At 39.1% G+C, this 14834-nt stretch overlaps 1 protein-coding gene and 1 long non-coding RNA gene across 2 annotated transcripts; both read left to right on the forward strand.

The window, feature by feature from the left end:
- Positions 1-968: 968 nt before the first annotated feature.
- On the forward strand, positions 969-4453 carry LOC311233001. Its single transcript, XR_014619996.1, has 4 exons — positions 969-1377; positions 2644-2793; positions 3741-3932; positions 4340-4453. It is a non-coding gene; the product is annotated as an uncharacterized lncRNA (long non-coding RNA).
- A 219-nt stretch (positions 4454-4672) lies between these two features.
- Positions 4673-10380, forward strand: ccdc15 (coiled-coil domain containing 15). Its single transcript, XM_084319854.1, has 6 exons — positions 4673-4785; positions 5048-5140; positions 7144-7247; positions 7496-7669; positions 8817-8965; positions 10156-10380. The coding sequence occupies exons 1-6, from the start codon at positions 4702-4704 to the stop codon at positions 10272-10274; spliced, it is 723 nt and encodes a 240-aa protein (XP_084175980.1). The 5' UTR covers positions 4673-4701; the 3' UTR covers positions 10275-10380.
- Positions 10381-14834: the final 4454 nt, after the last annotated feature.

Consider the following 14834-nt stretch of genomic DNA (forward strand, 5'->3'; position numbering starts at 1 on the left):
TGTGGAAAGAGCCGGCAAGTTGATTTACAGCTTTCCAGTGTGGAGGAATTTTCATGTGTCGAGTCGGCGGTGATTTTGGAGACTGGGAAAATACAGTTTTCTTACCTTAGTAGTAATGTGAATATTTAGGAAAATAGCTTTAGGACCACTTCTATAAAGAAAGACTTCGCTGTGGAAGAGAAATAAACCATTTGGATATCTTTGTTTTACACTGGAGTGGCTGTGGACAGTATTTTTCTTTATCAACGAACGTACTACTCACGAGTAAGCAACTTTAACCAGTAGAGTGGAACGTCGGCCCTCACAAGTGATTTGAGTTGTAACTGTTGAGTTTGCACTGCCCTCTGTCTCCTGAGTCTCTGTGTGCCCTGCTAGTGTGGCTTAATCCTTCCCCATTGTCTGTCAAAGAAATGGGAATAAAAGAAGTGACACGTTTTGACCAAGTCACTTGCTCAAGAAGTAATTTGGCCTAAGTCAGGTTTAAAATGGCTCAAGTCACAACGGCATGTTCGTAAATTGGCCTAAGTCATATATTCCTTTTATGTTACATAATTGATAGACATCGTTATTTTTATGTTAATTGTCTTCTATTGTCATAACATTTTTGTGTGAAATTATTAATAAATATAATATATTCTATATATGGTTCAATTTATTATGTTTCCTGAAAAACGAGAAATTATGACAGGCCACTATTTTAAGAAGGCAACGTTATTTAAGTGTCCTTAGTTTATACATTATACATACATTTTTATATTGTGTTTTGATTCTTGGATTATTTCCACTTATATCTTTTCTTTTCACTTGTTTAATGGCTGTATTTTGAAATATAGGCCTTCAAAATCAATCATTTTGTTATTTCCTGCTGTAGTACGCGGGTGGGTGGGGCAAAGCGTCGCATTGTATATACGTCACACAGTGTTGCTCAATGAACGGTTGGAAGACAACAAGCACAACAAACCAAAAACATCAGCAAGACGAGAGAGCAAACGTTAGCCAAGTTAGTTTGTTGCAGAATAGGGAGGAAAGAAAGCCTTTCCCCGTTTATTGAAACGTTTGACCAACTTATCGATCGATTCTAGTCAATGTTAACACATGATAAACGAACGTAGTAGCACGAGTCGACGAGAGATGTTTTAGTAGCAGTTGATCAGGGGCTCAACTTTTAAACTAGCAATGAATTCGAAGGATGTGGTAACTAACGTTAGAGGTAAAGCTGCGAGCAAAGTTGCGATCCGTCGACCAAATGCTGCTAAAGTTATTAAATATCAATCGGGAAATCGAAACAAAGTGTTGGCCGAGAGGAATCAAGCCGTTGTAGCAGTGGGAGCTTGGGTGGAATGTGAACATGATTGCATTTGCATGGAACATCCAGCTGTGAGTGTTTGCTATGGAATAACGCTAGCTTTTTTATTTTATAGAATGAATGACATGTTTTGACCAATGGGTCGCATCAATATGAAATTACCAGCACCATGGCCACCAGCTTGTTATCTAACGTTATGATGAATTGAAAATTGAAAGACGAAAGTCTTTCTCTGGTCTGCATACCCTTAACAATTGTATGTATTGAGCTGTACTGTACTATACCCATTCTGCAATCTGTTAATAAAGTTTTCAATCAATCAATCAGCCAATTTAGCTGTGTAAGCTGTAGGCTAAACAAATAATCATCACAACAACAAATGGAGTGCCAATATATATCAAGCATATTCTTGCACGGCAAGTGTGGTCAATGTTGACTATATCTTGAACATGAAGAGGCCAGATACCATTAAAAACACAGTCCCACTGGTGAAAACACTTCTGCTCAGTTGGCTCAACAGATGTGATTAAAAGTCATGGGTGGCACCGTGGTCCTCATGAAATGTGACATCAGTACAGTTACCTGGCTGTAGGCTACCTATTCTGGGTACTTTTATAGAAAAGCGATAGCTACATATTTACATAAATGACTACATAATGTATTGACATTTAGCATTTTATTTGACACTGCAAACCAACCAGTGTGAACATACATGTAACTTCCCAGATAGCATGATGGGAGAAGCTGCCTATTATGCTATCATTGCCTATAATGAACAATGGTCATGGGTTTGAGCCCAGGCTGGTGCTGGGAAAAAACATCAATGCAACACATACAAAAACCCTAAACAGTTTTGCACTCATTTCACTCACATTAATTTAGTTTGACAGTTATTGAGAGTAAATGAGTATGAATATGGCCATTGAATTGAGTCCCTATAAAACAGGGTGTCACTATTTTTTCACCTACATAATTTCATGGAGCTGTAACAACACAAGGATTCAATGTCGCCGATGACATCACTGGTGGCCATATTCAAATGCATTTCCTCTCAATAACTGTCAAACAAAATTAATTTGTGCACAATTTTATTTGTTTAGAGTTTTGGCTGTGTGAGATTATGTGCAAAATAAATGAGCATTGTGTTTTGGTGAAGTGCCCCTTTTAAGTAGAGCAATGAGTTTATTTAGGCCTAGTTCCTGTAGAAGAAGAGATAGGAGGGTCAAGATGGGAAACTGATTTGGCTTTAGTACTGGTAACATGGGATTTCCCCCCTCTTGACTTTTGAGATTAAACAGGATGAGAAGTTAGGATTATGACCTGTAGTGTCTCCCCAGGTTCTGGCGTCACTAACAGAGGAGCTGCATCTAGAACTGAGACGGGAGAAGGAGGAGAATCTTCGCCGTTTTCAGGAGGAAGTGCAGCAGCGCGTGGCACAGCAAGCTCAAGTCCGCAAGAGGCGACAGCTTCAGAAAACATGTCAAATGGTGATTATAGTCAAATAGATGGTGTCACTGCCACGATCTTCTCGCTCTTGCTGATTTGACCATTTATAACATTTTATTTTTGGAGCAACGTCCGAATTAAAGGAACACACCAAGATTATGGGAAATGAGCTTACCGTCTTCTCCAGAGTCAGACAAGAAGATGGATACCAATTTCCTCTCTGTGCGTTCAGTAGAAAGCTATCCAGCTGCAAGCTAGCCTAGTTTAGCACAAATGAATTAAAACGGATACGGACCACTAGCATAGCTTAAAACTCTGGTAGAGGTGTTTTTGGCCAACAGCTAGGCTAGCTGGTCCGTATCCTCGTCCATTCATTAGTGCTAAGCTAGGTTAGCTATATCTGTCAATACAGATAGCTTCATACTGAACGCACAGAAAGGAAATTGGTATCTATCTTCTTGTCTGACTGGAGAAGACTGTGAGTGCATTTCCCATAATCTTGGCGTGTTCCTTTAACATGGTAGTAGCAGCTCAGCAGCAGTTGCTGCTCACTTCAGTAGTTTGGGGGTCAAACACCTCTACAACAGGAAGAGGCCAGACAAATTGAGTGAGGCAAGAAGATTCATCAGAGACACGTGCTGCTCACAGATTATTGTGCTTGGCGCTCACTGCATGCTCTCTGCATTCATCAACCTTTATTTATACTCAAAAAGACAATTGAGGTCACCCTCATTTTCACTGTCGTCGAGACATTCAAGAACAACTACAGCAGTACAACTGTACCAATCATAGTGTAGATCCTAAACATGTAGCTCCCATATCCAGTACACTATGGCATTCCTATGAATGCCTGTTTAAGGACACGCCCCCAACAGTGCTTGGGCCACACCCCTTCCCCAAATAATCAGTGTACCCCCAGCAAAAATCTGTACTACACCACTGCCCATATCTGATATCATCCTTTGCTATCGTGTCTGTGTGTTTTCAGGTGGACCGTCAAAGGGGAATACTGCAGCACAATGGGGATTCAGCCCAGAGATACACCACTGGCGAGAAGCAGTCTCACTCCGCTCCACTGGGGGAGCTAGACGTTTTCAGCTCCAGTGGTCACTGGGTTGTGGCCCATGCCTTAGAGAGAGGAGATGTAGAGCACATGAGAGAAGATCAACCCACTCAGCAGGTGTTCATTTTCAGCCAAATTATTTGGTACTGAGAGCCAAGCGGGGCACTATCAAGGATCAAGGATCCCAAAATTGATATTCAATGGACTATGGACTCCCATATGATACAATTGTCCCAGTTAGATGATTTAGACAGGAATATTCTAAATTATACTGTACTCTAGGTGGCACTGGGCCATATTACATTTTGATGAATTATTCAGCCCTTTTGGACCATGGGAATAACAATAATATGTGAATTCTTAAAGTGGGGGTAGTTCTCCTTCAAACACGATTAAGCTGTGGATGGATGAACCATGCAGAACATCTGGAGCTTCATAATCATATATTGTTTCCATTCATGAGTGATTTGAATAATAATATGACACTGATTTTATTCTGAGTTCTGTCTCTCGTCTATTTCCAGCGGAGTAAAACCATGAGACGGGTCCGTCACAGACTAGCCGCCTGTCAGACGGTGTCAGACGGGGAAGTGATGTCAGAGCTTCCTGGGGGTCTATGGAACGTCTCTCCAACCAGGGATGTGAGTGTGTGTTCTGCACTCTTCCCCTTTCTGATGTTGGACATTCCATACGTTCTATAATGGAGTTTATCTGATTTTATTTTAGATTTTTCTCAGGGTCTGCGAAACATTCAAATTAAATCACTGAAATTATGTTCCTCTCTCCCCATCAGAAACCTGTATATCACAGGTCAACAGCAGAGGAGGAGGAGGAGGAGGAGGAGGAGGAGGAGGAGGAGGAGGGAGATGAGGAAAATGATTCTCCCATGATCAGGCCGCACATCTGTCCTCTCGTTCAGCAGAATGTTAATCTATACCCAGGACACAAGAGTGTGGCGTTTGATAGTCCGGTCAGTGTGCTCTCCCTTTGAGAAGAATAATCTCTAGCCTCAACACTGCTATACTGTTCTATACCGCCAGGCTATAATAGGGTTTCACTGCCACCGGGACTAATTTAAGTCGAGTCATTCTCAGACCAATGCCAGTAAAATTGACCTATGTTCATTAATTCTTTATTCTGCTGTAGCCTTTGCAAGCCTATGGGCCTTGGTCTCCATGTTAATGTCCTTGACTCTGACTGTGTGTGTGTCTGTGTTTTATATGGGTGAGCAGGTGTTGGAGGAGCCCTACCATACAGGCCATGTTGGAGCCAGAGCCACACAGGTGCTCTGGCCTCTGGATGAACAAGAGGAACTAAAAAGAGAGGTAGACTTTAGATGTGTTTTCCAAAAATGAATCTTGAAAAATAGGGATTGTCTTATATAATCAGGATTGTCTTATATTTGGATCATTATGGTAATGTTCTTATATTTGGATCAGCATGGTAATACTGTTCTTATATTTTGATTTTTTTTTAGCACTCTGAGATTTGGTTTCCAGATATAGAGTGCATTATAAATCGAATTTATTATTATTATTATTATTATTATTATTATTATTATTATTATTATTATTATTATTATTATTATTATTATTATTATTATTATTATTATTATTATTATTATTATTATCATCATCATCATTATGGTATAATGTTCTTATATTTGGATCAGCATGGTAAAATGTTCTTATATTTGGATCATTATGGTAATAATGTTCTTATGTTTGAATCAATATGGTAATAATGTTCTTAGATTTGGATCAGTATGGTAATAATGTTCTTATATTTGGATCATTATGGTAATAATATTCTTATATTTGGATCAGTATGGTAATAATGTTCTTATATTTGGATCATTATGGTAATAATGTTCTTAGATTTGGATCATTATGGTAATAATATTCTTAGATTTGGGTCATTATGGTAATAATCTTATATTTGGATCAGTATGGTAATCTTAGATTTGGATCATAATGTTAATATTAATGTAATAAGATAATAATCATCTTGTACATTAACGATATATGTAAAGTATCCAATATATTTAAATGTTTTTTATTTGCGGATGACACTAATCTTTTTTTTTCTGGTGAGAATATCCAGCAGCTTTTAGAGGTCATCACATCTGAAATGAAGAAATTAAAAAAAAGTTGTTTGATAGAAACAAATTATCATTGAACTTGAGCAAAACTAAAAATTATGTTATTTGGAAACTGTAGATTAAATACTCAAGTACAAGTTAAAATAAATGATGTGATTATTGAAAGAGTTTATGAAAATAAATTCCTAGGTGTAATATTAGACCATAAAATCTGTTGGAAACCTCACATAAAACATGTCCAATCTAAACTGTCAAGAAGCATTTCAGTCATGAGTAAAGTAAAGCACATTCTGGATAGAAAATCACTCTACTGTTCACTAGTTTTACCATATTTAAATTACTGTGCTGAAGTCTGGGGAAACACTTATAATTCTACACTACAACCACATAAGGATAGTTCACATTGCAGGTTATCGTGATCACACAAACATATTATTTTTTAAAGTCAAAAACATTAAAGTTAAATGATCTTGTGGAATTTAAAACGGCACAATTAATGTATAAAGCAAAAGGTCATGTACTTCCAGGAAACATTCAAGAACTGTTCTTTGATAGGGAGGGGGGTTATAATCTGAGGGGAGAACTCAATTTAAATGTTCTTAATGTACGCACTACGATGAGAAGACACTGCATCTCAATATGTGGAGTGAAACTGTGGAACAGTCTGAATGTGGTGCTAAAGCAATGTCCAAATAATTCAAACTGATTTATAAGGATGTTCACGAGGTACAGGGATGAGGAAGGGACTTGATATTCACGGGTGTTTACATTTTTATTTTATTTCTTTCATGTCTTACATATTTTTTTACATATACCGGTATATAGTTTTTTTGAAATGTTTTAAATTACTACACTCATTTGAGTAGTGAAAAAGGGGTAGGATTAAATAAGTGTATACTTCTTCCTACTCCTTTTCGAACATGTAAATTGAGTTATGTTTTGCTTTTGTTTAGTTATTTATTTTGTTTATGTTTTGATTTTGTTTAGTTATTTATTTAGTTTGTATTCATTTACATGTTCGAAATAAAGATTTCAAATCAAAAATCAAATCAATGTTCTTATATTTGGATCAGTATGGTAATGTTCTTATATTTGGATCATTATGGTAATAATGTTCTTATATTTTAGATCATTATGGTAATAATGTTCTTATAGTTGGATCAGTATGGTAATAACGTTCTTATATTTGGGTCAGTATGGGAATAATGTTCTTATATTTGTTTGCAGCGTCAGTCACAGTTCATACTGTATCGCCGTCTGTTCATGGATATCGAGAGAGAACAAGTACACGAGCACAAACGGCACAGGAAACACCTGAGAAGGATCACAAGGTGACGTAACCACAACATCCTCTTATAGGTCTGACTATTCCTTTTGAAACCTTGTGCTGTTTTCCAAATGCTTTTTTTTATTTTTTTTTATCGCTTATGCAACCTAAGGTGTAATTCTGTTGATTTATTTACCGGTAGTTTATTTTGTAATAGAACCTGATATATTCAGATATGTTTGTAAATTGCAGTCTTGTAATTGAAGTCCTATGGAAATACTACATTAATCATTTCCTTCTTTTCACCATTAGGATCAAAAAAGAAAAAGAGCAGATGCGATTGGAGGAGGAGAGGAAGATGGAGGCCAGGTTAGAGATGGAGGAGAGAGAGGTGCTGATTCTGGAACGACTGCGGCTCGAGGAGGAGGAGAGGATCGCGGAATGGGAGAAGAGAAAACTAAAAACTAAAGAAAAAGAAACTACAAGGTACAGTACCGTAGTTTGAGAAAAGATCTCAAGATTAAAGCTGCACTATGTAGTTTTGAGAGACATAATTGTTTACATTTGCAGAGCCTGTTACTATATTGTATTATTTTAGTTAGGGTAATTTTTATCATAAATTCTAATAAATAATTTTGAAGCATTTCAACATGCCAGTGTAGGTCACATGTAAAAACAAAAATAGGCCAGATGACCTTATTGTACTGTTAGCAGTGATGGGTGTAGCAGTCACCTGTAATGAACGTGAGACACTTCATCATGAACCCTGCATCATTAAAAAAAAGAGGAATAAACAGGGGTTGAATGTGTCAATACTAGTCTAGGCCTACCGGTAAAGTATGTGTTTGTGAGCAGCTGCTGTCCTGGATTGTCAAGAAATACTACTGGAAATGTCCTAGAAAAGTCCTGGAAAATGATTTCTCAAAAAGAGTGGGAACCCTGTGTGAGACAGTGCCACAGGTGCCAAAAGCATGTTGTAGCACGTTCTCAAATGAGTTATTGCTATTATACAACAGTTTTATGAACAATCGTATTAAAAGGAAACACTTTGGGCTAGATCCACAAAGAATGGATTGCACAGAGCAAGTTGCACTCTTACTTAAAATTCATTATGAATTGAAAATGGGGGACCCTGATGTAAACGAGACGAAAGTCTTTCTCTGGTCTGCATCCCCTTAACAATTGTGTGTATTGAGCCGTACTGTATTGTACCCATTCTGCAATCTGTTAATACAATTTGTATTCAATCAATCAATCCGCACGGTGATTGATTGAATGAAAATTGTATTAACAGATTGCAGAATGGGTACAATACAGTACGGCTGTTAAGGGGATGCAGACCAGAGAAAGACTTTTGTCTTGTTTACATCAGGGTCCCCCATTTTCAATTCATAATGAATTTTAAGTAAGGGTGCAACTTGCTCTGTGCAATCCATTCTTTGTGGATCTAGCCCTTTGTTTTTGCTGGTGTAGGCTAAAAAAATTAAGCAGTGACAAAAGTTGTAGTTAGGTTATTAATTAATTTATATCGCTGTCATTGGTGTGATGTAATTTATATAATTATCAGAGGAATTCCTAGGGTTATGAGCGCATTATCTCTCTCAGCTGACCAGTACAGTGTGTTGTGTTCCAGGTTCATTGAGGCCCTGAGAGCTCAGATGAAGGAACGGATCGCCCAGGAGAAGGTGGACCTCCCCCCCCTCTGTTGCTGTGGAGATGGTTTCTGGGATGCCCATCCCAACACCTGTGCCAATAACTGTACCTTCTACAACAACCCCAAAGGTACAAACAGCGCAGCCACCAACCTGCCTCTCTACTACTACTACATACTCTCAGTTTGAAGCACACCTGTATAAATAGTGAACATAAACTACTAGATTGAATTACTGGCTTGTCTAGAAGATGGTTGACAACCTTGGGCGACCTTGTGTTAGGGGCGTAACGATTTTGATTTAAAATTTAAAATGGACAATGATAAGCATTCAATATTGGTTATGAAAAATAGACAGGCTCCAGGATTCCTAATAACAAACAGAAACTGACTTGCTACAGTGCATGCAGTCACACTAGCATACTGCTTGAAGATCCTCCTGCTTCCTTCAAAGTCAGCATTATGGAAGCACTTTGGTTTCCTCGTGACTCATGACAACAACGTCTAACGACGTTCGTGTCACTGATAAAAGAACAATGGGTTGCCAGGTCTACCATATTTACATTACACAGGTCTACCATATCCCCCCCCCCCTGCCGTCGACACTAGCTGTGCTAACATGGCCGTATTTCAGCACAAAGGTGTTGCCCCCGCTGTACGATATTGTAAAGGCTAGCGTCAACGAGAGCCTGAGCAACACAGCTTGCCCCGACAACCCATGGGCAAACACAGCTACTTGACCATCAAAGCACACTAGGTTAATGAAGATTTGGAGGCAGAAAATCCGGTGAGTGAGTGAATAATTTTTTATGATTATAAAATCTGAATCAAGCTTATTTTGGTTATATATAAAGGTTTAATAAAATATTTTGAGAAACTGGTGTTTTTCTTTACGAATCAAGACAATAGTTTAACCGTCTTCTGAAAAATCGGATAAAAAATGTACCTTGAAATCAAAAAGTCTATAATCTAATCGTGGATTTGGTGAATTGTTACACTCTGACGTGCAAGAATTAGACATAAAGGCCCAATCATTCAGACGTACAGTAGCAGGTCTAGACTCCGCTGGGCTCCGTGCGGACTAAAATGACGTATTAGTGGACCTCAGCATACGTCCGCATAGGCATCAAGGAGCGTATAAAAGGACTGCAGACCGTCCGTCCACATAGTGTATCCCTGTACTTTGAGACCGTGTGAGCGCCTAAAGATTCACTCACGCTTTCCCGCTCTGCCCCTGGTGGTGTTTCACAGTCGTGTTGCTTTATATTCAGAGAATCCGCCCTCGTGGTTCACATCTGTGACACTGTGTTCTTGTTGACAGCATACGTTCAGGCCCTGCAGTCGGCCCTGTTGAGCTTCGGCCTGGAGGGTGGTGGTATTCTGCATCGTGCCTCCGCCCGCAAGATGGCCTCCATGCACAGCCTCTCCCCCCGGAGGTGAAACCCCATTTGAGGGGGAACTACGTGGTCGTGGCTACGTGGTCCTAGAAGCTTTTAGATTGATTAAATTTAATTGATTATGTCTCCAGTGATGTTAAGGGTTAACTTTTTTTCTTTTTCTTTTTTTTTTTAACAAATGTTTTTTTATTTTCCCTTTTTTTTAACATGAAACAAGACAAACAATACAGTAACAGTAATAATCAATGATAAATCACAGGACAATAACAGAAATAATAACAATAATGACAGTCCAGTAATTAAATCAGAATGAATGTAGATTAAAATAATTTCGTTAAAGGGTTAACTTAAGGGTTAGGTTCATATGTAACTTTTAAGATGAAAAATGTAATAGAAGCGGATATCTTCTAGCCATGACCTCTGAAGAAGATGTTTAAATCTGTGTCCCTGACTTTAAAACTAAAGACGGTACATCTGTGTTAGGGCTGGGCGATAAACTGAACATTTACCGATATAATGAATTTCGTACTGACCTCATTTTGCCCATATCGGTATGTTAGGTAAATGCATTCCTCCAGTGTAGGCGGTTTCATTGTGTGCCTCTTTAATTTAACTGAATGTACAACAGCCAATCACATGTTGACAGACAAACATTACAAACATGTTGACAGCAACACCATGGAGAATGTGGTATTTGTGCACTGGTATTTAAAAAAATGTGTGTGAATTTAAGTTTTAAAGCAAGCAACAATGTGCGGCTGGGTGGCGCAGCGGACATTGCGCTCGTCACCAACGCAAGAGACACCGGGTTCGACTCCGGCTGTCTGCGTTGCCTCCGGCTTGGGCCAGCCGTCATACTAACTCAATTGGCAGAGTTAGCGGGTGGAAGTCGATGGGTGGTAATCTGGACGTTGTGGACAACGACTCCTACAGGTCGGTTGGGGGACGCCTGCACAGCAGAGACAGGAAATGGCGGAGGTAGTGTGAGCCTCCCAAACGTTACACCTCGCCGGCAGGTGAAAAGATGTCACAGGCTGCCTCCTTGTGTATCGGAGGAGACACGTGATGCAAGGCCTTTATCCTCCCTACAACTGGCCAGTGGGGGGCATATGCGAGCAACGTTCAAGACAGCGGAGGGGATAATTGGCACAGTGGAATTGGGATGGGAGAAAAATAGAAAAAGAGGAGAAAAAGTGGATAAAAAAAAAGCAAGCACAATGTTAACTTATTTTTTTTACATATTTTTTTTATTGTTCAATTTGGGACTTTTACTTGATAGTTTTAAAAATGTTCAACCATCTGGTATTTAAAAAAAAATTATCCACTTTTTCTCCTTATTTTTCTCCCATCCCAATTTTGCATTGCCAATTCTCCCCTCCAATTCTCCCCTCCTCTGTCTTGAACGTTGCCAGACTATGCCTCCCACTGGTCGGCTGTAGTGAGGATAGAAGCCTTGCATCACATGTCCCCTCCGATACACGAGGAGGCAGCCCGTCGCATCTTTTCACCAGACAGCGCGGACTCTCAGTGGCGAGGAGTAACGCGTGGGAGGCTCACGCTGCCCCCGATACTTCCTGTCTCTGCTGTACAGGCCTGTAGGAGTCGCTGTCCACAACGTCCAATCCCCACTCATTGACTTTCCACCCGCTACCTCTGCCAATTGAGATAGTATGACGACTGGCCCAAGCCGGAGGCAACGCTGACTCGGGGAGTCGAGACCGGGGTCTCTTGCATTGGTGATGAGCGCAATCTCTGCTACGCTATAACCATTTGGTATTTTGAAACAAAATTATTTCAGTTACATATGTCATAAAATGGCCAGATGTGTCTTTCTGGTGCTATTTGCTTTATTCTCAGGACAGTTTTGAATGCCATAATGATGTGTGTTTCGATGATTTTGATGTGGTATATTGAAATAGATCTTGGAAGCCGGTGTTTGTAACTATCAGAATGTTATGTGTAACCTTGATCTACTATTTATTGTCCCTCTTTTTTTTCTCTTTTAAGGCATTTTAATAATTAACTCATTCCCCGCCAATAACGAGTATACTCCATGCGTTGAGCGCCAATAACGAGTATACTCCATGCGTTGAGCGCCAATAACGAGTATACTCGTTATTAGATCGTTTGATCTTTTTCCTTTGATCCCCGCTCTACACTCGCCTGGAGCTCTCTGAATCACTGTGGCACAGCCACATGCGCTGGAATTGCAATGCCGATCGAATCCCACCAGATGGCAGTATCGTCTACCTTTTGAACTCTGATAGAAAGGCAGCAGTATTGTCAATGAATGCATCGAGGCTCGCTCTGTGGGGGAGGAGCTCTTCCAAAGCAATCGCAAGCAGATCTGCTTGCCTCAACCTATAGTGTCCCGTAAACACGTGTAATTACATATAAACTTGTAATCGCGATCGCCGATGGGATCATTGGAATTATTCTTTTTGGATTACCTTCTGGCTAAGGACCCTCTATGTCTATTTTACCGAACATGAAACGTGTTTATGTAACGATCACAGTGGCTTACTGTACCGCTTTTTCTAACGATCGGATTTTTGGGGTAAGACTACCCCCCCCTTGATGCTTTTGTGAAGGTACATACATGTTATATACCTTTTGATTTGGGGGTCAGGGAATCAACCAGAACGGTTCGGACTTATTTCACATAACACGTCCTATCTCGCGATCTATGGAAAAAGACTGGATTCTTTCGGAAATGGGCGATGTTCAGCGTGTAATAAACTACAAACTACAGTGTGTAGAAACGAACGCCTCTTTACATGTTGGACTACAAATAGTGTCTGTCAAATGAGCCAGACTATTTTCTCCATAGCTATAATATAGATTATAGAATATAGATATCGTGAAAATAGGCAATGGAAAGCTGGCGCTAGAGAGCAGAGATGGCGAGAGCCCCCTGGCGGTGAATGAGTTAAGAAGTTATTACTTGCCATGTGGATGTCGAAATTTAGAAGTTTAATTTGATTGTTTTGACAGTGTATTCTTAAAGCTGCTATTTGTAGGATTTTCATTTGAAATGAGGACCATGTAGACTGGATCACTTATGTTCAGTAATTTAATCTGATGGGTCTATTACAAGTGTAGTCAGCCAGGAATCTCAGCACCAACATCGCATTATATTTAATAACTGCTCACTGTGGGAAAATGTGTATGGTGGAAAAATCATGTACCGTCCTATAAAATAGGGAAATGATGACTCCTCAACCGCAGTCTAATATTAAAATTGTGTTTTGATATCGGAGTGTCACTCATGCATCAGTATCACTCATTCCTTTGTGTGGGTGAACCATCATTTATTCCCTTCCAACAGAATGGAGCATATGATTCATGCGGCTTTACCTGCTCAATCACTGTATATCAATCATGGTAGCAAGTGAGGCACGCTGTAAAAAAAAATTATGTTTCTAATTAAATCACAAGTTATCTCAATTTATATTTTCAAGTAACTATTTTGCAGTGGCTTTTTTGCTGTTGAATCCACTCAAATCAATTGATTGAATGTAAAATTTCAAGTTTACATAACTCGTGTCTAGTTGATTGATTGATTGATGACTAATAAAAGCGAATGCGAAAAGGTCAAGTCATTTTCTCCATGTGGTTTTTTTCCTAAAGTACTTTTTTTTTTTGCTCAAACTGGGAGGATATCTACTTACGGTACCTAAAACAACACTTCTCAATCCCTTGGTAGCAGACAGAATGCTGAACTTTGACACTAAAGAGTGACCTCCTCCTTGAGGCTATTTGATTTGATTTGATTAATAATTTGAACAGGGCTGAATGTAGACTTCAAATAATGATTACTTCACAAAAGGTTGTGTGCTTTTTTCTATCTAGAGTTATGAATTGTGTTGCATGAATTAAGTTGTGAATTATGAATGGGGCTTTTTAGGTATTGCAATTAAACTAGTCCAATCTTGATTTTTGATTGCAGACATCTTGGATTGCAAAAACAACAGGTGATTGTAATCAAATAGCAGGTGATAATCATTAAATGACAACCATGGCCAGTGAGCTGTGGCGTTGCGCCATATTGTATCGCATACTATGAATTCAATAAATATTTATTGGAGAATCAATTGCACGAAAGGCCACACCTACTAGTTAAAACACATTGCAGGCGAAATGCTCCTATTTGTGAACTCTTAACCTTTTAAATATTGATTCTTCCTCGTAAGCTTACCTCCAAATGTAGCCTAAAAAGTTAACTAATAAACCATGTGTTCTATATGTTTCATTGTATGCCAAAATCTTTGATTTGTGTAGCCAATCATTGAATGGAAAAATGTGTAATATTTTTACTTCACTATTTCATTTAATAGAGGATACAGTATGTAACAGTGACTACTACCCTGACCATAGGTTTCACTCTCACCACTGTTTATCTCCTCAACTATAGACATACTTAAAGGGATATTTCACTCTAGTAGAACTTGTCAGAAATCAGTAGTCTTACCTCTATCTAAAGTAATTACAAGTAAGCTAGCGACCACTGCTGTCAACCCACCATTCCTCCCAGGTGTCAGGCTCCTCATTCACTTCCTTTCCTTTTGGGGACCATGTCTAAATATTGTACTTCTGTAGTATA

The sequence above is a fragment of the Notolepis coatsorum genome (assembly GCF_963971535.1).
Source record: "Notolepis coatsorum genome assembly, chromosome: 8".
Classification (NCBI taxonomy): Eukaryota; Metazoa; Chordata; class Actinopteri; order Aulopiformes; family Paralepididae; genus Notolepis; species Notolepis coatsorum.

Coding starts and splice junctions, on each gene's coding strand:
- ccdc15 (XM_084319854.1), top strand. CDS start 4,702: ATGATCAGGCCGCACATCTGTCCTCTCGTTCAGCAGAATGTTAATCTA. Junction 4,786..5,047: donor GTGTGGCGTTTGATAGTCCG/GTCAGTGTGCTC, acceptor ATGGGTGAGCAG/GTGTTGGAGGAGCCCTACCA. Junction 7,248..7,495: donor CACCTGAGAAGGATCACAAG/GTGACGTAACCA, acceptor TTTCACCATTAG/GATCAAAAAAGAAAAAGAGC.